Below are 23,521 nucleotides of genomic sequence, written 5' to 3' on the forward strand. Positions count from 1 at the left end.
CTCTCTGCAGCAGTATTTTCTACAACAAGTATTTTACTGTTTACCCGAAATTCCATCTTTAGGGCCTTAAAGCCCACTAAGCCTCAGGTTTTCTCTTCTCTGCGTTGTGTGAATGTCCTTATGTATCCACTTTGACGGATGGGTCTGGAAGGGAGGAGTACCACAGCTCCCAGACTTTCCTGTCTGTCTTCTCAGTCCATTCCCAGTTTTCAGCAGTTGGACTTCTTTCTTCCTCCACTGTTATGTCCCCACCCTCCTTTTTGATCTTTCCTGGTGTGATTTTTGCCTATGCAGAAGGTGCATGAGAGTAATCTGAACTTCATAAATATATAATATGTTGTCTTTCTGAAAACAAACATGAGCTGATCATCTTCCTCCATTATTTAAGAGAGCAGGTCATAAAATATACTTTCTTTAGAATACTTCAATATACCTCAAAAAATCAAGAATGGATGTCCTGCTTTTTTAATATGTATAATGCGTGGTTCCTAAGCTATTTGATTAAGGATCGCTGTTGCCTCTTGGAATCTTTTCTTGTCCTTCTAGAGACCTTATCATGAAATTCATAACTGACTAGTTTTTATAAGATTTGCTGGTTTATTGTTTTTCGCTGATGGGTGACTATGACTGCTGAAGTCTCACTATTATGGAACCATTATAATGACTTCACTTTAGGACTGGAACTCAAATTTTTTGTGCGAGGGTGTGGGATTCTTGATGGCATCATTAAAGAATGCTTGAAAATATATAACAACCACATTTTATAGAAAATCTTTGTTAACGTCTCTTAAAAAATGATACTTCAACACAAGACCAAGCATATGATAATTAGTAGTGATTTCTGTGGCTTCACTCTTCCCTTTGGCATGTATACTTTGGACAGAGTATTTTATGCTCAAAAGGATAGGTACAACATCAACTTAAGTAAATGTTTACACATTCCAAAAATGGAAAAATATCCCCATTCATGCGCCATACTGGTTAAGATAAGGTCATGTCAGAATCCTGTATGCAATCTGTAAGTATGATAGCATGTATTTCATTTGGAAATTTCCTTGCCTGTCTTGAAATATCTCCATTTCTACTGGGCATTTGGCAGCTATAAACTTGTCATATGCTGCAGCAACTAAATCCTGGCACTTTTCAGGAAAAGCTGCTTCAAAATAAAAATAATCCTTCTTAATCTATTTGCAGTTGTCGAAGCATTATAATGTAAGTAAACCTAAACAATTCAAATCACATTTATGTTAATTTGGCTTATTGTCGTAAGTTCTAATAATGACATTTTGGCATTAAGTAGAATTAACATAAACACGATTATCCGTTTAAGTGCACATACCTATCTTAAAGGCTTGCTGAAGCATAGCTTGGTTTGCTTTGAAGTGTCCTGGTTGCAAAAAAACCCCTGTGCTTAGTTGTACACAAGGGTTACCTGAGGTAATCGCTTCTGGTGGAGCACAACTACACCCTGAAAGGGTGGAAGTCACTGCAGTCAAGGCACCAGGTATGAAACTGCTGCCATGGACCGGGCTGCTCACACAGGGAAACAGCTCAGGTCCTGTTACTCACTGCATGTGCAGATTAGCACTTAGCATAGTTTGGCTTTATCTCCAGTCTTTTTTTTTTTTTCAAGCTTTTTATGAGCAGAGCAAGGGAAAGAAAAGAAAAAAATTGGCTTCAATAAACAAAGTGACACATTTTCCAAGCACTATTTTGAAACATGAGAAAAACAAGACTGTCTTGCAGTCCTTTGTTGGGGTGTTTTTACCCAGTTGTGGGAAGTGGGAAGGGACAAAGGAGTTAATTTGTGACAAAGCAAGTATTTACTTCTGCTGCTGACAGAATATGAACCTATATCTTACACTACAGGGAAAAATGCCCTAAACCCAAAGTTACTAATCTAAGGCAGGTGGGGAGAAGAAAGTGTCTATTCACTGTCTTCTAATAATTTCTTAGTTGTCCCAAGTTTGTAATATGCACCTGGTTGCAGACACTTTGGTCTTACGAGATTAAGATGTTTGCCTGAGAAACAGGAAACCTAATTTGCAGGTTTTTGCAAAAAACAAAGTGAACAGCAAATAAGAAAGAGGCAGAAAGCACTATTCCTCTTCTCTTTCCCCTGTGGAATTCTGCAGTTTGGTGGTGATTTTATTTTCTGGAAGAGGTGGAGTCAAATGGTTTCACAAAAGGAGAGACTTGAACTTGTGTCTGCCACATCTTGGATGAGTACTATAAACATTAAATAAAAAGAAGGAAAACCTACTTCTAGTACTACCATGAAACAAATCTAAATTAGTTGATTAATTTGATCTGCATTATGCAGAGTTTGGATTATTTTAGGGTTTTTTTCTTTCATTAATTTTTGATAGTCAGTCAGCTCAGTAAATAACCCAAACAGAAAACAAGGTGATGAAATGAATGAAAATGGTAGTTCGGGCTGTCCAGTGCCACCTTCCCCAGGCAGCACAAAATTACTTTTGTAATTGTTGCTTTTCTGTTGTTCATTCCCCATTTTGCTGACACTACTTCAGCATATGAAAGTAAAAATAGTGATCACAAATTGTATCCACCTATATCACAGCACCTATGACTATTCAGGTTATTTTATTATTAGCAAGTCTTCTTTAAAATATGACTGGTCTGTCTAAGTACTGTTTGTGAAAGAAGAGAGGGAGTTGCATATCCAGGTGATCCTGCTTTTGCAACATATTTAAAAAAAGAAATAATCTAAATAATTCCAAAGCCAAGCTATATGGATTTTTACTCATTTTGACTCACTTCTTTAAGAGGAACTATAACAAACCTGTTTATGACTTCATGCCTGCAAAAGACTGTAGGACAGATTTTTAAATGAAGTCAGGTGGTGAAGTTGTAAGAAAACATAATTTAGAGCAGTTTATTATTCATTCACTGACATCCCAATTTATATTTCTACAGTAAGATCTGGGCCTTATGTTTCAGCCTTTATAAACACTGATGCTTATTTTCGCTCAGAGTTAGCAAGGTATAAAGGAAATCTTCCATTCTGTGTTTCTACAGTGATATCTTAAGAACAAAAAACATTACAAAGAATGTGCAGGATGAGGTTTCTGTTCAATAGGGATAGAGGAAATAAAATAATTTAGAAATGTCTTAATTTGTGAATTAAGTTTGAAATTTAGTTTTGCTCACCAGAAATCATATTATTCAAGGTATATACACACTGGGGCATGTAGTATGGAAGAAAGATACTGTCTGAACATGTGATGGAAAAGGGGGACCTTACATTGTTGTACTGTAGGCAGTGACCTCACACAGGATGCACTTCCATAACTGAACTGAAGTGCTGAGGCCAGGGTCCATCCAGGTCTGTGATCCCCCATACCAGACAAATCTGTGGGATAAAGGGTCTTGCGGTTCTGCAAGTTTTTGAGACATGGATTTAGCTTAGGAAGGAGGGGACTGGAGACTAAAGAGAATAATGAAGAATGTCTCAGGTCCCTGTCACATTTTATATGTAAGCCTTGTCCAGTCTAGGAAACCAACAGAAAGGTAGCCTTACCTTTGATGGGAGAAGCATGAAACACCCCTTATAGCTCTTGAACTTTCACTTCTAAACATCTGGCAAATAAAATATTAAAAGCAACTCAAGCACCACAAATTGGCACAAGTTCAGAAAAAGAAGAAACAGGAACAGGTTGAGAAGAGAAAGTGCCTAGAAATTTGGTTTTGACAGCCAAAGCTACAATCTGTTAGAAGTCTAACACAGATAAAGATGGAGCCTTGGCTTTTCCTTTCTATTTGCTTTCGTCTAGCAGGTTTTGTAAAATTACTTCTTAGGAAGGGAGGTGTGATGATCAGCGTGGTTTCGAGATGAATAACTTAAAGAGCTTGCACTAACTTTCCTGTGAGTGCTGCCAGACCTAGGAAGACTTTCTTCTGGTGTCCATTATGGGACATTAAGGTAATACACAATAAACAAGTTTACTCTTCTTTGCATTAAGAAGTGGGTAGAATTGGTTGTCTCATGTTGTCAGAAAACATTTTTACCATTGTTTGGATGCTATGGTAAAAGGAGTTGCATTTTTTGACTAGAAATCTAACTACAGCTTTCCTGATGAACCAGATTTCCTATGGTGGCTTAAGAAGCACAGAAGTTGTTGCTTGGGACCTGATGAAAAGAGAATAGGCTTTTACAGTGAGAATTCTGAAACTTAGATTCTTGTTGGAAGGAAAAGGGATCTTTTTATTATTTTGTAGCTTGTGGAGTGGCAACTCTCTGCTTATGCTGTAAAGAATATACTTTTCGTAGGCTTAACATCCATTTTAAAAGGCTGGTGTGAGGAAAGGAAGCCAGAATGGCAAAATTTTCTTCATCTCAGCTATTATTCTGGTTCTCTTTGAAATGACAAAAATGAAATGGGCAATAAGACTGTTGACAAAAGCTTCTATTCACTGTGAGAAAATAAAAAAAAAGAAATCCTATTTCTTCAAGCAAAGACATGTCCACTGTTTTCAGAAGTTAGTTGCATCTGATTGTTCTGATCCAGCTTTTGTAGTAAGAACACAAGATGCTTTTGCAATAGCAGTATGAGAAAACGTAACTAGCAAAGGATTGCCCAACATGTTCTGCGTGTTTTAATGAGCATGCAGCTCTGAATTTTTTATTTTGTATTGCCGTTTTGTTGTTCATGTCAAGAATAGCATCTGCTTACACATTTCCCAGGAGCAAAGCCTTTATATGATCAGATCAGTGTATACAATCAAGGTAATGTAACAAAAGGAAGGTGTTAGAAAAGCTATTTGAGACCAAAAATTATTTTTCTTCCAAAATTAACACTTGGCCTTGCTGTCCTTTTGGAAAGAATATCTGAAAGCCTTGTTGAGTCAACCAGTTGTTGCTAGGTCTTCATGGTAGCTAGCCTGGCTGTTTGTAGGCTCCTTTTAGGTCTAGATTCACAGTCCAAGTTTTCCGTAAGTCTCATCTTCTTTCTGTATAGAGATGGGATATTTATGCATGGAAGAGGGAGAGAAAAGAAGAAGAAAGACATCTCTTAGGTAAATAAGCAGACATTATCCTAATTCTTGTGGCTTCTGAGAACTGTTTGTGTAAAATGATTTATTACTTCTTGAATAAAATAAAGTCTAAGGACAGTGGAATGGCCCTCCTTTTAGGGCCTCTGTTTGAAGCATTGCTTCTGTCACCAATTCTGGAAGTTCTTGTCTCATTCTTCAAAACAAGGCAACACTCCTTCAGAGGTATTTTCCAATTTTGCTGTAAATCAAGGCTATAGCTCTTCAAAACACTCTAACTATAATTACATAGTTCAATTAGTTCTGACAAAGTCCCTTTGGACAGAATAGGTCTTGAAAATTTCCTCTGGTTTCATATTGCACTTAGGTTCCTCCAGATGATAAAGTAAAGCAAATATTCATGAAGGACAAGTCCCTGCTTTCTATAATTTTTGTTTGTAGTACTAAGGAATGTTTTCTTTTGGTAGAGATGACTCTGTTGGTCATGCTGATGGCATTTAATGAGAAATGTTGGACCACAATCACATCACAGTGTGGGAAGAATTCTTTCATAAAGCGAATCACACTGAAGATAATGGAGCGAACACCTAAAGGTAAGAGAAAAATAGAGATGCATTCCTAGCATATGGCATTCTCCAAAAACCTGTCAATAGTACCTCAACAAGAAAGCAGTTCAGACTAAGTGGAGAGGAGTTAACACATTTGCTCCCATTTTGACAGGATTAGGAAAAGTCTGTTGAAACATTGAGTCAATCTATGCTGAAATCTTCCTGAGCAGCAAAAAGAGCACTGGGAGAGCTCACAGTTTTGCCTTCTTCCCAAATATGCTGAGCTTTATTAATTTCCTATGTTCCACCCTATGGTCATTGAGATGTGGAGGAACTTAAATATTTAAACCACCCTCAAATAGTGTATTGTGTGACCTGTAATAATAATACTTGCCTAACTCCTTTATTTCCTTGTAGTGAGGACATAAATCCTCTCTATAAAACTTAATTAAGCTTTTTATGGAAACATCTGTATGTTTGTGAACTGCTGTCTTCCTGTACAATAGCTGTCTATATAAACTAGACTTCTGAGCTCGGTCACACTCCTGGATTTTATTTTTTTAAGAAAACCACATTTATGGACTTCATAAAATGCTCTCATGCATGTATAATCAAATTAATAACATATGCATTAGCAAAGAACAATAGTTGAGATTATTTTTTACATAGTTGGAAACACCTTAAATCAGGGATTTTGCACCTGTATACGTCAAGTGTTATTGTGACCCGTAAACTCTTTGCATCACTCTTCTCCTCAACTTAGCTGTTAAAAGTCAGCTGTTCCAGGCTGTCTGCATCCACTGAGAATTGGTAGTGCACAGTGGTTTAGCACAGGGCAGTCTGTCACCGTGCTGCATCGTGCCTTGGCCTTTTCCCAAGGGCCACTCATGTACAGCAGAGAGTTTAAAACTGCTTGCAGGAAAAGTGAAATGAATGTTTCCAAAATTAGTCCAAAAAATTAGGATCTGGCCCCAACAGGTCCATTCTGAACTAGGATAAAATAGTGGAAAGTGTCAAATTTTGATATGACAATATGGAAAGTATTTTTATTGGAGTATCAGGTTTGGTTGTAACCTCTTTTGTGGTCCATATGTGTTTTCAGCACTCAGGATTGTTAGTGAAAGCAGTGAACCTGGGTTTGGTGTAAAATGCTTGAACACCATCTAACTTCTACTTCAACAAAATTTGAGGATTGAAACTAAGTACAGCCTTTGTGTTAAAGGCTAAATATTTGTGTCTTTATTATTGTAAAACTTTGATACGTGATAGATTTTTTTCATTTATTTAGCTGGTCAGTTACATAGTTTGCTTTGTGAAGGAGGGGGATCAATTTCCACAAAACTTAGATTACTAAGCACCACAGTATAAACATGAGGTATTTATCGTTATCTTCCACGACTGTATTACTAGTGTGGCCGAAAAAAACCCTCATCAGAAACAACCTCCCCCTTCCTCTGCCAAATTACCTTTTGCAATTAAATGTGATAATTTCCTGATATGTTTCCTGAAAATTTGTGAGCAATGAGTAGAATGGAGAAATTTTTTTAGTAAATCATTACTTGCTAATTTTTCACTCATTCTGGCTGGACTACCTCCACTTTGTTAATGGATTCAAGATATTTAATCAGAAATTATTTTCAACCAGATGAGTTGGCTGGTCTGCATTATTATAATCTCTGACAATTCAAATTTTTCTTGAGATCAGTGATTCAGAAAGCCATATGGGATTTTTTAATGTTGGGTAAAATATTTGATCATCAAAAAAGTGGGGTTTCTTAGCTTTTCATTTCCCTTAAGTAATGTAGATCTAGATAAAAGACAGACAATGTAATTTTCTGCCTTCCTGTTCCCTCATTCTGAAAAATTAAATATCATCAGTGGTCAAAATGGAAATTTAAACATCCTAATATGGTGATACAGACAACCTGTGAGGGAATGTGTTAGTATGCGAATGTGTGTCTGTATACATTTGACATTCTGGTAAGTAGCAATCTGGTCTGCTATTCAATATTCATCTGTTTTGATCTCTGAATACCTGCTGAAATCAAGAGAATGCATAATTATTAATTGTCGTTAATCAGCTTGGACAAATATTATGTAGTTAGAGAAGATAAGGTAGCTGTTGTAAGTGCCTTTACATGTACTCCTTCCATAACTGAAGGTCTTTTTGACAGTACAAAAACAAAACAAAACAAAAAACCCCACATGAAAAACAATACTCTAAAGTCTGATCAGCCTTGATTTCATTTCATCAGAAAGCTGGGCTGGAATAGAAAAACGTATTAATGGAGTAGAAATGACAGCCATGGGTACAATTCTCTTTCCCAGATCTGTATATTTTTCATTTCAGACCAGACCCTTATGAAAATGATTGTCACTTCAAATGAGCTGTTGGCTCAAGATGTAATCCTAACTTTACTTTTGGGTACATGTGCCGAAAGCACTTAGCTTACCTCTTTTGATGTCCTACATTCTACATTCTCTTGTCCAATAGTGTACAAGGATGGGAGAGACCAGATGCGTAAATCTCTCCAGGGGACAGCGAAATTTGCAGCCAGGGAGAGTGAGTGGGTGAGGCTCTCGCAAAGAATTATTCCGATAGTACATTTCTATGGTGTATTGCCTGTTTCAAAATACAGAAGTGTCAAAACAAAATTAGGCATGCAAAACCACACAGCCTTTCCATGGTGCAGTTATTGTACTTGGGGACAAACTTTCAGCCAGCTTATTTGTCTGGTTGTTAATATGTTTATGATTTACTAGTACAATTAGTACTCTGAAGAGAACTTTTTAAACAATAGGGGGTCAACACCAATTTGTGTATAGTTTGCTGTCTTTGTCAAGGAGTTTAATAGGATGAAGTAAAACCTCTCATAACTGTTAGATTTATATATCTATATATATGTTTTTTCAGGCTTATTCTGCTACTGACTACTAAACTGAAACCAATTACAATAATTAAAATCAATGTGTAATATTTTCCTGAATAGTGAACCTCACGTATCCAGTTTAATTAGCCTGGGGTATCAGAAAATTCCTTCTTAGAAAAAGTACATATTAGCAGTACAGCTTGCTGATACTTGCCCATTTTTTTCCTGGTAAAGTTCAAAAAAATGGCAGGCACTGTAAGGAGGCATTTTCCCATTGAAGACGTTGAGTGCCATCTGTAAGGCAGCAATGGTGGCTGCATGCTGAGAACAGAAGAAACCTTTAATTAAACCTGTATTGAAAACAATCGCATGAGCCTATTATTTAATAATATTTCCAGCACATTATCTGTCCACTCAACATTAATATTACTTGTGTGACCTCATTAATAGTCATTAATAATTACTCTGCACTGCTGAGTAAATATTGTCCCTTTATGACTATATAAACTTAAGTGCTGCATGTATAAAATATACATATATGTAAATATTTAAGAAGTCTTAGTCACTTAAAGCTCTTACCAAAGTTAACAGGAGCTGTTAAAACTTCTTTTAAAAAGAACTAGTGGGTTTGCCTGTTAAGTAAACAGTATCTGAGATCAGATCAGCAAGCTCTTTAGCTGATACATACCCAATAGGTCATGATATAACTGCAGTTTAGAAACAGGCGATTTTTAGTGAGAACAATCAAAAAATTTCCCCCTCCAATGACAGCATTTGCACATTCTAAACAAAAGTATAGGATCATAATTGAGTAACTGCCTTCATAAGGTCTTCTAAAATAACTGTAACTTAATTTTTTTCTTTTCTTTTTCCCATTTTCACTTGACAAAGATACAGGAAGAAGATTTTGTTTTAGATTAAGTTTGTGATCCAGGTTTAATAAAACATGAGGCATGGTTTTTCCAGTTCTCTGCTCAATCAAAACATTATTACAATGAAAAAACCATGACATGAGGTGGGAAAATGGAATGCTTCAGGTTTCAAAGTACTATGTGTTTATTAAAAATTTTTAAAAACACAAAGATATTTAAGGTTAACCAAATAAAAAAGGCTTGTAGCTGTATTTCATGAAGGAAATAAAATTTCATGGCTTTCACTGCATTTAATAACTGCATAAAGGAAACACAAGAGAAAGAGAAAGCACTCACCGTGGAATACATAACCATTTTTTGATGGTGTGAAGGCTTTCTAGCATCTGAGATATGCTTTAGAATAGTTTTTAGAAGAATACCTGAAAGAAAATGGGGAAGCAGTGACAATGAAAGGGATGCTTGCATTAACATCTGTATTGTTTTTTGCCATTTTAGCAATCTGCTACTAAGTGCACCAGATTTATTCAGTTGACTTAATCAGTAATTTGTGCAGAGTGCCTTGATTGATAGTGACAGTACCTTTCAAATGAACAGCAGGCCTATTTTACTTTTGTGTAAAGTGTTTTGGGGATCCCTAACAGCCTCAACAGCTTCAAACAGTGCATTCACAGCTACTTTGTGCCAGCAGAACAGTGCAAGAAGAGCACAGTAATGAATACTACCCTGCTGTGTGTGTAGCTTGATTTCCTGCTTTCCAGAGAAAAAAGAAAGAGCATATCCTCTGGACTCTGGAGCTTTATAAATTGTGTGGTTGTCTGTATTTTGTTAATGTTAACTGCTGAAAAGTTGTAAGACAAACTACTTGAATTAAATCAATGGCTGTGCTAGTATGTTAATATAAGGTTAGCATCTCGACAAATTAAAATCCTAAAAAGAGAACTGTACAGGCTAGCAGAATTAGAAAAAATTAGGTTTTAGCCACTGGCACATTTTTAATAGCAATTGTTAGTAAAGCAAGGGCAGAGGTCTGAACTTTGTGCTAAATTTTGTAAATTGGACCTTCAAAAATGCAACAAATTGATTCATGCTTCTATGTTTATTTGTCTTTGTACCTCAGATCCTGACTGTACGCTGTCCATATAAAACAAAAAGGAGGCTCAAAAGATGACAGTGGATGAATGGAGGAGAATGAGTGATTAAAAAGGTATAAAATATTTTTAAATTTCAGCCACTGTTTTCTGAGCAAAGTCAGGTTTAGAAAGCAGTTTAATAATCTCATTTTAGGACTCTCAGTAGTGGAATATGAAGACTATTAGGCAACAAAGTCACCATTCTAGACATTACTACAAATAACATTTTTAAAAGTAAGTTACACATGGTGGCTTACACTAAATTCAGACTTGATTCAGTTCAACAACAATCTGTAGATTACTTTGAATTTCTTATACAGTGTAATCTAAACGATACCTCCATTATAATGTTAGATTAGTATACTAATGATTCATATCCTCACCATCTCTCTCTCCCCATTAATCAAAATCTTTCAGTGCTGACCACCAATATCCAGATAAAGGCATTTTTCACCATTCTACTATGGAATCAGCAGCAATGTTTGTCATACACCCTTTCTTCTTTCCCATCCTACTTTTGGTTTTAAATGGGTTAAGAATTCAGCTTACCTCCCTGCAAACGTGATTTCTGTATTTGTTTGTGGAACCCAAATTCCGCCTGCAATAACAATTCTGAGAGCTTTATCAGCTTGGTCCTGACACCATGAGTAGCCCAGACAGGTAAAGTGTAATTGGTAATATCCTACAGTGAAGAAAGAAAACATGATGATTTTCTTACTGATTCCTACTGCTAACTGTTATTTATTCTGGCACAAAATTCTTATCAGAAAAAATCCTGAATGTTTCACTCCAGTAATATTTTCTTGTAATAAAATGATGACTATATTTTGCATTTAGACAGCTGTAGCATTCCTGTTTATAGCATCATAGTGCTTAAAAGAAATTTGAAGGGAAGTGTTCAACAAGAAGAGGAAATATAATACTAAAAATTATGCATAAAGCAACAGGCATTATTTATGTTGTCAGGTGAAAAAAAAATCACTGTAAGACTTTTTCAGTCATGTACTGGGATAGATCTTTACTGAAACAAATCCTATGTAAGCATCGGGATTTTAAGGACTGGTTGCTCTCAGATGTAAATGGAATACAGAGATCAAGTAGGAATATGTATAGCTGTAGCATGGATGTACCCAAGTATGGGGTATAGGGATGAGATGCAAATGAAACTCATACCTACTATGGTCTATTGGATACTGTCACAGTCCTCAAGCTAAAGTGGAATGGATTAATCTTTCCTTGGGGATGCAGTCCGAGGTATATTAGTGATCAAAACTGTGAGAAGGGAAGATAAGCACAATGCTCCTGGTTTGCATTACCCTGAATTCTTGTTTATACAAGGTCGGTAACTTTCCTTTAGAGCAATGTAACCTTTGGACTGAGATCACCAAAAGGAATATTCTTGTAACAAATGAGCTCAAAGGAAAATGTCAACCCCTTTAAGGGTTTGTTTAAACAAGAAAACAATAGAACATGCTAGGTTAAACCAGCTCAGAGCACAATGTTATCCATTTCTCTTTTAACAAATGTGATTTATGTCTTGAGGAAAGAATTGGCTGGTTGCATGCTATTTAAGGCAGTCTGTAGGCAAGCAAACACTTTGGTCTCCAAGTTACCTGAAAGTCAGATGACAGCTGAAAGCAACAAATACAGAGAGATGTGTGCTGCTGTAGTTTCATGAATTGTATTAAAAAAATTATGCAAGGACGCTGTCTCTGTATGCTTGAAAAATGAGAGAGGCTTTTATGGCAGTTGTCTTAATTGATACTCCAGAGTCCTCCATCAGTAGTATGAAAGACCAAGGCTCATCAAATCTAAAACTAGAAGTAAAAGCCCCTTTTTTTTTTTATTACGGTATTTGGCTAGATTCTTGATGGGAGTTGTGGATTTTGCATATTAGTCTGGTGACACAGGTTCTCAGTATGATTTAACTATTGAAATACAAAGTTGTGGTCCTGCATTTGGAAAACATGGAAGGAGGACCTCACTGAAATCACACTGAGATGTCCCAACATGTTAACATTTCATTTAACTTAAGGCCCTGGCTAATATTCTATTCAAGTCTGCTTTGACCAAAGTTGGACTTTTGCAAAAACTGCAGTAATGAAGGTAAACTCATTACTCTCACACTCAAATATTACATGTTGGTTCTGAAATCCACCCTAAAACTGCCTCACTAATTTCCCAGTACTGATGACCAATTTATCATTAATATTTAAGTTTATAAATAGTTATGCATTAAAGGGTAGCAGAAGCTGCCTTCAACAATAACTTTTTAACACAAGACTACAATTTTCAGTTGCGTCAGCTGAGTCTAGACTTTGAAGTGGGACTTCTTGCTATATTAAGGGCAGTCAGGATTTTTTCAAATCATGAAGTTTCACAGCTGTGGGACCCAGATACCCATGCCAGTTTGGCACCACAATAGCCCTTTTGTTATAAAATCCATGCTTTTTTGTGATATGCCTTTGCTTAGAACCAGCTCCCAAACTTGCACAAACAGCCATTTGTGTCGTTCCAATGACTGCTTAATTCCTGAAAATACTCTGTCCACTACTGGCCATGTACAAATAATGACTTCTTTTGTTTATAGAATTTGCATAAAATCTTCATGGAAGGATGCTTATGTTTCTTTGCCAGCAATATGTTTTATCCCTGTGTATCTCCTAGTGGGGTCTGGAGGGGTAACAAGACAATTTTATCCAGAGTTATGCTTTTGCCTAATTGTCCGTATGCAGCCACTGACAGGATCTTGAATATGACAGGCCATTTGTTTGTGTTCCTTATGGTGGTGGATGACCCACTGTTGGGGTTTTAGTTTAGTCTTAGGTTTTCCTGTTAAAGGAATTTTCTCCCATGTGCATGTTGCTAGGGGACAAATAGCTGTACTTAAGAAAGACAAAAAGGGGAGTGGGGCGGGCCTGGCTACTCTTTTGTCTACACCTGGGTGTGGGGACAGTTCGCTCTGAGCGTCCGGAGAGAGAAGCTGCAGAGAAAGGAGCTGCTGCTGCTTTCTTTTTGGCCGTTCTTTCTTCCTGCTGGAAGCAACGCCGGGACCCCAAAAGCCGCTTTTCCCTGCCCTGCTGGAGACCGAACTGTGGCTGTCCTGCTCCGCTGCTGCTTCGAGCTTTCGCTACGCTGTAGCCCTGCTCACCCTGCCTGCCTGGGCCTCCGTGGTTTTTTCCCATCTGGATACATCTCGCCTGCCACCCGGGATTTGCGTTCGTCCCTGCCATTCCAGCCTGCTGTTCCTGAGAGCCCGGGATCAGCTGCCCAGCGGTTTGTGAAGCCTTTGTTCCATCCTTCCCGGGATCCCAGGGCACCAGAGCCGCGGGTTTCCCGAGCTCGCTCCGGAGCGCCCCCTGCAGCCGCGGGGGAACCATCGCACCTGCCCTGCTCACCGGGAGCCGCCAGCGCCCCTGCCGGCTGCGAGCGGAACTGCACCCGAGGGGAAAGGGCCTGACAGCCGAGAAGGCTGGCACTGGGTTTGTGATTGCTGTTACTGCCATAGTTGTTGTTGTTTTGTTTGACTGGTTATATACATATATATATATATAGAGTAAAGAACTGTTATTCCTATTTCCCACATCTTTGCCTAAAGGCCCTTGATTTCAAAATATAATAACTTGGAGGGAAAAGGGGTTATATCTGCCACTTCAAGGGGGGCCTCTGCCTTCCTTAGCAGACACCTGTCTTTCAAAACCGAGACACCCACAGCACCCTCACACATAGTGTGTTTACAGGATTTTCAGTTGTAAGTTTGATGCTAGGTGAGGGTTTCTGGAAAAGAAGCTGAAAATAGTCTATAGTTAAAAAAATTTTGAAGCACAGATCTACCATCTTTTTATGTCTTACAATAAAAAAATAAACCCAATAAAAATACCAGGTTGAAAGAAGTGTAGGAATTTCTATTGGGCTCAAAAGATCTTAAGGGTCTTTTCCAACCTAAATGATTCTATGATTCTATTTACCTCATATTGTAAAGTGTCAGAGAGCTTCCAAATCCTTTCAGCAGTCAACTTCTTCAGTGGGTATCCTGTATGAGTGGCTAAAAACTTCAGAAATGGCTGGAATACAAAAAAAAACCAACCCAGACTTGTGGTACTGAGGGCCTTTGTACATGATTTCTGCACACTGCCGTACTAGTACATAGGAACTTTTAGAAAGGAGACAGTCTTTGCACTTTGCACTTAAGCAATGAACCACTGCCTAGAGGTAAGAGAATTTGGTCTATTCATCTAGACAAGGTTGGTGATGTTAGCTCAGATTTGAAGTATGGTGATTGTTTCTGCTTGGTGGAAATGTTTAGAAGGAAGTAGAGGGAACACAGATATATGAAGAAGTCCAAAAAGTGTTTAAAGGAAGTGTGATAAACAGAATTGTTCTGATATTGGAGAAGGAGAGGTATGATGAAAATTTGATAAAATTGAAATTGTGATTTACTTGCATATAATACCCAGGTGCAGAGGCACAGTTGGATGGCTGAGGTCAGTGGTGAAAGAATAGAAAAACAGGTGAGGCTCATAGTGTGCTTTTGAATAAACATGTGAAGAAGAAGGTTGCAGCAGAATAAGCACGTGATTATATACTCATGCAAAGATTTTGATGGCGGAGAAAGAAAGGAAAGCATACCATATGAAAACAAGCACCAAACATAGGAGAACGCCTGAATTAAGACTGCGGGTGAGAAACATGAATAAGTACTTGAGGAAAACACTGAGACTGTTATAGAAATTCCAGGGAATTGAGCTGAGAAAACGAATCTGAACTCAAACAGGCTTATATAGGCAGAGATGTCAGTGGAGTTGCTTTACATGGGAGTAAACAGATAGAAGTATTGGAATAATTTGAGAGGCATTGGCACTGATTTTATCTGAGTTTTTGTTTTGTCTGGTCTCCTAGAAACTAAGTTTTTGCAAATAGGTCAATAATTTTTCTATGACTTGCCATGTTCAATTGTTGGAAATAGCCCAGTCCAGCTGGATCTGTAATGTTGTAATTGTTTTTTGGCTATGTTGTCTACACCCACTGTGAAGATAAGAGATCTGAAAGGAGCATATTAACTGGTATTTTTTATAGCTATCTGTTAGATAATGTTGAAGTGGTACACTTTAACTGGATTTCCAGAACTGAAAATACTTTACCTTGTAGTCCTTGAATTGCTTTTGGAAATCCCTTGTTGCAAAGGTTTCTCTCAGAAGCTCCTTGTGTTTTGGGCAGTGTGAGAAAGGTAGGTATAGCAACTGGAAAGAAAATTACAAAACCTTAGTTAGGCAAGGTGCATCTTGTTCTGCAATTCTATATACACTTGCAGGATTGCTGTTCTGATTGGCTGCACTAGTTAGGACAAGCTGAAAAATAATTTGGGAATGTAGTTTCAAGGATATTCATCTTCAGGACTCTAGGAGTCATACTGATGACTACATACAAAATAATCTTTAAATGTTCAGAGGGGTAATAGCTGCAGTAGTTCAAAGTTAAAGGATTCATTTACACAAGATGAAATTTGTCCTTTGACAGAAGACTAAGACAACCCCTCATGAACTCCTTTGTTCTCAGCTTCTCCAGGAATGATTTCATTCATTGTGTTCAGTCTTTCTTGAAACACACCATCACATTTTTACGACAAATTACCAGCAGCAGTAGCTAGACTGCAGTAGGAGTCTTTGTGCGTACTCCGCTGTATCGAGTGTATTTAACACAGCTTCATTTAGTTCAGCTAAATTGCAGAAACTTGTGAACTTTCTATACGTCGGTTTTGTCTTTCATTAGTCTAAGACATATGAAGGTTAAAGGTTACATGTGACTGGACTAACTTAAAAACTTGTTATTTCATTTATGTAAGCAAAATTGAGTTTACTCTTGTTTTCTACATTAAATTTTAAACAAAAGTTAAAATTTGACACTGAGATATTATTAGTGCTTTTCTCTAATGTGCTTTTTGTCCTTTTTCCAGTAATGTAGCTCCATCTATATAGTGCCAATGTTAAAAGAACTTTTAAAAAGCTTGGGAGTTTTGAAGGAATAATTATTTTGGGGACCTTCACAGCAGTTCTTCGGTCTTTTCAGAAATAAAATCCATCTATTCCACAAGATAGGAAAGTATTTCTGAATTATATCAATAGGTTCATGAACAGGTATGACTTCACTAATAAATGACGGGCACTTGTTCTGTGTTGTAGGATATAGGTGGTCTCAAGTTTAGCCTGTATATGTAGTAAGGATGAATAAAGCCAAAACAGAAATAGTTGAAAAAAGTATGAAAAATGTGCATTGTTCATGACTTTATTTGATTTGTTTGAATAAACTTACTTGCTCCCCTAGATGCAAATGAGCTGCAGTATGTGCTTGCTGAGTTTGCCATCTGTGTTGATACCGGCCAGGTATTCTTGACTGTCTGCTGGGATATCCCCACCTGTGACAGTGTCAGAAAGCAGCTCCTCTGTGCCTGGCTGTGTGTGAACAGGAAGACATGTCTCCATACCTTCCATCTTCATGCTCTCATCACCCTGAGGTGAGAACCATTGCTCTATGACCTACCTAACCTGATTCCCTTATCATCACAGACTGCATTAACTAGACTTATAAAGCCCACACAATTTACATTGCATCACATGTGCAAACCTGGTCCCAAACTGGGGCTCATACTGCACACTCCTGATCTTCCCTAACTTTTTACCATAGATTTTCCACACACGGGATATTCCAGCTCCAGTCAGATGCACAGCTTTCCCCTCTAGGACAAGTACATGCAGGCTAAAGACCTGCTATCCACAGGATTCCTTACAACCCCCAAGTGAGGAGTTGAGGATGGGAGATAAATAAATACATTGCCCTATGAACTCGTGCTTAAAGCTCCGAGTCCTCCTTCCTTTTCCCTTTTACGTTTTTCACCAATCCTCGAAGTGCATGCACTGACCTGCAAAGTGCATGAAAAACAATCCTGTGACTCAATTCTTCCTGTAATGCAAGTCCCAGAATGATTCTTTTGTCTTCCCTGTTGGCTGTGGACTAAGCAATATTGAAGCACTAGTGACATTAAGTATGTTTCCTTTTCTCACACAAAGAAAGTCCTGTTAGCGTTAAATTTAGGATTAATCTACTTTTACAATGATTTACTCACATTATAAATTAACTCTTTTTCCCTATACCTAGTACTTCCATTTTTCTTCCTCTTTTGTTAAGACTGTGTCTTTGACATGTAAGTCCATTCTTGTGAAAATACTTGCCAATATTTCTATTCAGCTTATTAGGCCTTTCTGCACAATGCTTGTAACAATGTACTTTTCACTGCCTTTACCATGCACTTTTTGCTGCACCTTCATCTCATGTCCTATGTACTTTACTAATGTTTAAGGGAAAGCAGATGCCCCTAGTTTATACTCACATTATCATGTGACAGTGGCACTGTGTGAACTGGAATTGGCTGCCAAAGGATTCTGGGGTTCCAAATCTGACCCTGTGTCAGTGGGTACAGTCCGGCAAGACTTGCCTGAGCACTCATAAGTGTGTGATCGCAGTCAGTGCTTTGAACATAAATCTGAACGAAGAAGGAAAAAAAAAAGAAACATTTTGGAAGATAATTTCTCCCATTAGGTTTACTTTATTTTCCTCTTGACAGGAAAAAAGGGGCTGGTACTGTGCTGGAGAAGTCATCATTAAAATGGAGTGACATGAAGAAGGACTATGAGAAAGAAGGAGGAGGGTGAAAGACTGAAGCTGGAATAAAATTTTATTGGACAAGTGAGCTGCAGCGTGGTAACATTTACCTTAGGAATCCTAGTAGACAGCATGAAATTGACTCTATTTGAGTCAATCTGACCAAAAAGCTGGAATCTAAATGAAAACTAAGTGGTATCTGCATTCCATGTGGAAGTGTAGCATTGAGGTATTTGACATAGGTGCTCTCCCATACAGCAGTGAGGGAGCTGAACCTGATGTGCAGCCTAAAAAGCATTTTACATGGTTTTCAGTTAACCATCAGTCTGAATAAAAACTGAACCACAGTTTCAGGGATACTTTGAAATTACATTGAGTTCAATTGGTATTAAATTTTCTCCAACTGCACCAGGTTTAGACTCTTACGCATCCAGGAAGTCCCATTAACAACCATGAAAAACATCTTCCTGCCCAGATCCAGTACTTGCCTCACACTGCTTGTATACAACGCTCAGGAAATGAGAGTATCTCCTCCGCATGTACTGGCCAAGCTCATACTGTTGTTGTATGCCAAGCTGTAGAAGTAACACAAGAGTGTAAGAGGCTAAAGAAATGTGCTGCATCCATTCCTACAACCGAAAAAGAAAGCAGTAATATTTGATACTATTTTAATAAAGACCTTTGTCCTTTCCAAAGTGAAGTAGGAAAGAAGACATGAGAAAAAAGTAGTAAAGTTCCTGCATATACAGTACTGGATAATGTTAGATATGACTCCTGGTGGATGCAGTTTTGTATTTTGCTCTATGGAAAGCTATGTGTATGTTTATCTGAGCTGGTGAGACTTAAAGCAGGCATAGGGATGTTCCAACACCATCTGTCTAGTTTCTTCTCTATTGCTGCCTCAGACCTGATTAATTGGGAGTGCAGACAGAGCAGCCACCTGTCCATGAAGACACATCCAGGATATGAATCCCACAGAGTATCACCAGTGATTCCATATGGAGGCTACAGTTCTAGCCTGGGCAAGATCTACTTTTTTCAGAGTAGAAGACATGAAGTAAAAGTCCTCCATGCCTTTGGGCATTTTGCTGTAATAGCTAATTATTATCAACAGTCTGAAACATTTGATTTTTGATTCTTGCCTATGTTTCCAACTTGCAGTCACTGGAACTTGTTACACTTTTGAATAGCATTCACCATTACAGATCTTATTCACAGTTAAACAATAATCCATAAAATGGAATCAAGTCACTTTATCTCTGTGTTAAATTAAACTGAGGACAATTCTCTACCCTCCCAGCAAAATGGGTTTTCCAGTCCCAACATTTTAGTAGCTCTTAGCTGAACATCTTTCACCTCATCTCCATAATTTTGTAAACACATGACATATGAATCACAGCATCACTGAATCGGTTAGATTGAAAAAGACCTCTGAGATCATTAAGTCTAACCTATGACCTAACTTCACCATGTCAACTAGACCATGGCACTCAGTACCATTTCCAGTCTTTCCTTAAACACCTCCAGGGATGGTGACTACACCACAATCACATACAGTGTCCCTGTAATAGTCTCCATATTGTCATCTTTTTACTTGTACCTGGTGTTTCCTGGCCTAAATATAAATATATTCCACTTTGCTCATGTAATCATTACTGTACACTGGGATCTCAAGTACAGTGATTACTCATTGCTTCCTAAAGCAATTTTCTAAGTCATTGGATCAAAGGATAATTCAGGCTGAAAGGGGCCTCAGGAAGTCTGTAGTCCAACCTCCTGCTCAAAGCCAAGTCAGCTATGAGGTCAGACCAAGTTACTCAGGATCCACTGTGTAACCTCTTTCTCTTGCTGGAATTGTGTATCCAGTTTCCTAGGGTTTATGTGTGGTTTAGGCTTCTGCCCCAACTTGCCTAATATGCACGTGAAGTCCTGACACCTGGGTCTTGAAGTCTTCTATGCCCTGGAGCAAGCTAGCATGGATTGCTGAACTTGCATAGTGTTTACATGGAATTATTGAGTCACAGCTGAGTTAGGAAGCTGGTCTGTTACTCCTGTTTCTTCAAGGGAGTTGATATGAGCAGAAACAGACCTGATTTTGCTTTGGAGATTATTTTTGCCTCCTAAGAACAGTGGGGAAGAGGAACTGCTCAGGCAGTTTGTTCTATTCTGATTTTGGTGGAGACCTGCAAGTTCCCCTAGGAGAGAGACCCACTGACATAAAGGTGTGTGTGCCTAACAGAGAGACACACCTCACAGTCTGCCTTCACATGCACTGTAGCCATTTATCTGGGACAACCAGACTTCTGGCACTTCTAAACTACTTCAGAGAGACTGCCTGGTTCTGAGTGCTGGGCAAATAACTAGCAGCTTTTTCTATCCAAATAACATATCTTGGGGAAAAAGGAACGAGGCACAAGCACACAGTCACAGTGGGTCCTGCTGGTGCAGAGGGGAGCAGAAGTAGGGTTAAAACCACCCAGTGCCCAAGTATTGCCTTACAGTCTGATAGTACATTTCACCCTTGGCTCCATTTGTAGGAGGTGGCAGCTAATAGAAGTTACAGTCAAGGCAGGCACAGCATCTGTCTGTATCTGTGGTTGCCTCAGCTGCTTCTGGTTACTACCAACAGCTGATTCCACAAATACCCACGCTAAAAAAGCTGAGTTGTAAATCAACTTTCCTGGGCATAGCATAAGAAAAGTTTTTGCTAGTACTGATCTCAACAGTTCATGAGTAAGGAAGCACTCCTATTCAGTGGAGATTGAGGGAGAGGTGTGTCTGTAAGCACTTCCACCACCTTATGCTACTGATGGTTAAAGCTTCCTTATGGTCTCAGGTGAACTTAACACTCTACCACTACCTGAAAGGTGGTTGTAGCCAGGTGGGGGTTGGTCTCTTCTCCCAGGCAACAACTGACAGAATGAGAGGACACAGTCTTAAGCTGTGCCAGGGGAAGTTTAGGTTAGACATCAGGGAAAAATTCTTCACTGAAAGAGTGATTTGGCACTGGAATCATCTGCCCAGGGAAGTAGTGGAGTCACCGTTCCTGGCTATGTTTAAAAGAAAGACTGGACGTGGCACGCAGTGCCATGGTTTAGTTGATGAGGAGGTGTTAGGTCATAGGTTGGACTTGATGATCTCAAAGGTCTTTTCCAACCTAATTCGTTCTGTGATTCTGTGATTCTGTGAGATGGTCACCAGTGCCTGGCTCCTCCCAGAAGACCCTAGTCTGCAATCAAAAATCATAACATACGCTGATACTGAACCAGAACAGTCTGGCTCAGCTTCATTTAAAATTAGTGAGTGCTGTTGCTGTAGTTTCCTAGTAAGCTCTTGCTGTCCTTAAGTGGCAACTTAATAAGGGCTTTCTCCAAGTGAAAACAAAGTTCCAACCCCCAAATAACTCACCATCTTCCAATAGTTCAGTATATTGGCCCAGGTAAAAAACCCACCTTGGTAAGTTGGCCATATCCCTGTTGTCTTGCAATTTCTTTGTGCTTATCAGTTGGAAAAAACTCCTGTGGGGTGTGATCACCATGGCGAAATACCTGATAAAATAGATGAAATTGCTTTTGTGTATTTCTTGTGGTGATTATAACTAATTAGCGTAGTCACAAGGAATACGTAATGACAGTGAGTACTGTATCTGACAGACGCTAAATATATTGATGGTGCTTACCTTAAGTCTAGATAGCTGTTTCCTGTTTGATTTATTTAGCCAATATAACTGCTTATTTTCTTGGTGTTTGTGAATAAACTAGCTCAAATAAATTTTTGCAAGTTATAAAAACTACAGGATACCCTATTATATTTTAAAGAGGTTTTATGTATTTTAGGAGGTATAGACAATTATATTAAATAAACAGAAAACAAACAGAAGCATGTAAGTAATTTTGCAGAAATATTTGAACATTAGTATTTTGGTATGACTAAGTTGGAATTCAGAAGGAAAAAACCCAAACTATTACTCAAGATAACAGTTCTGTGGCTGACGGCTGTGAAGTTCTCTTACTTGGCAGAAATTAGCCTTAAAAAGTCATATGTTGGCTTTTTCATCACAAAAGAGGTGATGAAAGTGTTATCTAATGTGTAAATACAGGAGAAACTGTTACTCTGAAAACATTGAACCTGTTTTGGAATTTCACTTCAGATAAAAGATGTATTTATACAGATACATTGGATTTTTTCATTCCTATGATGAATTCTTTGCTTCATATGCTTTGCAGCATAATTCCTGTAGATATATGCCATATAATTCTAAAATTTTAACACCAGATTTTTTTTTTTTTTTAATTTCTTAATCCAAGCAGGGAGAAATGAAATCAAAAACTGTAGCACAAAAATTATAGAAATGATTTACAAGTGTGTGTGGTGTTCAGAACAAGATTCAGGCTTCGTGCAAACAAATGGTACAACATAATCATTGCAAATAGCATTTGTTTCACAACCAGCAGTGGTTTCTGTGTTGTTTGTTCAATGTCATTGTCCACTTGTTTGAGTTTCACATACTGGAATTTGTTTTGCAAGTTAATCCACTGAAACTGCTGGAAAAGTGCAAACTCTTCCATGGTAAAGAGGGTTTTCGCACGGTTGGTATTTAGTTATGAAATCCTCTTTTACATTTTAAAACAGAATCCTGTGTTATTTCTCTCTTAGTGCTATAAAATAAGCAGTCTCTATCCATCCAGAAAGTAAAGTTCATCTAGGAGTGTACAAAGGAGACAAAATGATGAAATCTTATTTAAAATTGAGATTTTTTTTTTTTTTTTTGGACAAAGCAATAATGAATTTCGGATATGCAGAAAATAGTTAAATATTTGAAAAAGTGCCCCCTCCTCCCTACCCTAGAGTACAAGAAGAGCAGTAAGTGACAGGTTTTGAAGAAATTCCATTTGCCCATACTTACTATGGACACAAACTTCAGTTTTCTTTTAGCTGTTGTTTGGTGAAGAAAGATGCAGAAAAGGCAGAACATGAAACACAGACTCCAAATTCCACAGATCAGCTGTCTTGCTCTCATCCTGAGGGTGGCTTTAAGGTATTTTGCACACCAAGGTCCCTGGCTGGATGTGGTGATACAGTAGATATGTGGCTAAGAGGGGTGGAGTCAGTTGTGCTTAGTGAAGTCCAAGAGTGGGCTGTGAACTTGTCTCCTCCTACCCCTCTTCCCTTCTAGGGTTAGTGCTTTTTCGGGAACTTAAGAAATGAAAAGTGTATTTTGCATTTGTACTCAATTTCTGTGTCACATGTATAGCATGGAGTGAAATCTCTGAGCCTCTAATTCCTGCCTGTGGCAAGGCAGGTGAATGTAGAGAACTGCAGGTTGCCTTCTATTAGTTAAGCTAGGATTTAGTATGGGTCAGTCAGCCTTCCCAAAAATGAAAGTGCTGTGGATATCTTACTGTCTGCAAAAGAGCTACTAAACCATCTGC

The 23,521-nt window shown here is 38.2% G+C and overlaps 1 protein-coding gene across 3 annotated transcripts; it reads right to left on the reverse strand.

The window, feature by feature from the left end:
- Positions 1-8,014: 8,014 nt before the first annotated feature.
- On the reverse strand, positions 8,015-23,158 carry LOC125324527 (prostatic acid phosphatase-like). 3 transcript variants are annotated; one of them, XM_048300504.1, is made up of 10 exons: positions 22,996-23,158; positions 21,542-21,637; positions 18,578-18,664; positions 17,818-17,970; positions 15,575-15,673; positions 14,402-14,497; positions 10,983-11,115; positions 9,640-9,722; positions 8,646-8,752; positions 8,015-8,184 (listed from the first exon to the last, which is right to left on the reverse strand). In XM_048300504.1, the coding sequence occupies exons 1-10, from the start codon at positions 23,107-23,109 to the stop codon at positions 8,028-8,030; spliced, it is 1,125 nt and encodes a 374-aa protein (XP_048156461.1). In that variant the 5' UTR covers positions 23,110-23,158; the 3' UTR covers positions 8,015-8,027. The 3 variants fall into 3 exon arrangements, with proteins under 3 accessions (XP_048156461.1, XP_048156452.1, XP_048156470.1); XM_048300495.1 differs by having other exon boundaries at positions 18,578-18,718; XM_048300513.1 differs by lacking the exon at positions 18,578-18,664.
- Between the last annotated feature and the right edge of the window lie 363 nt (positions 23,159-23,521).

The sequence above is a fragment of the Corvus hawaiiensis genome, chromosome 1 (assembly GCF_020740725.1).
Source record: "Corvus hawaiiensis isolate bCorHaw1 chromosome 1, bCorHaw1.pri.cur, whole genome shotgun sequence".
In the NCBI taxonomy this organism is placed as follows: Eukaryota; Metazoa; Chordata; class Aves; order Passeriformes; family Corvidae; genus Corvus; species Corvus hawaiiensis.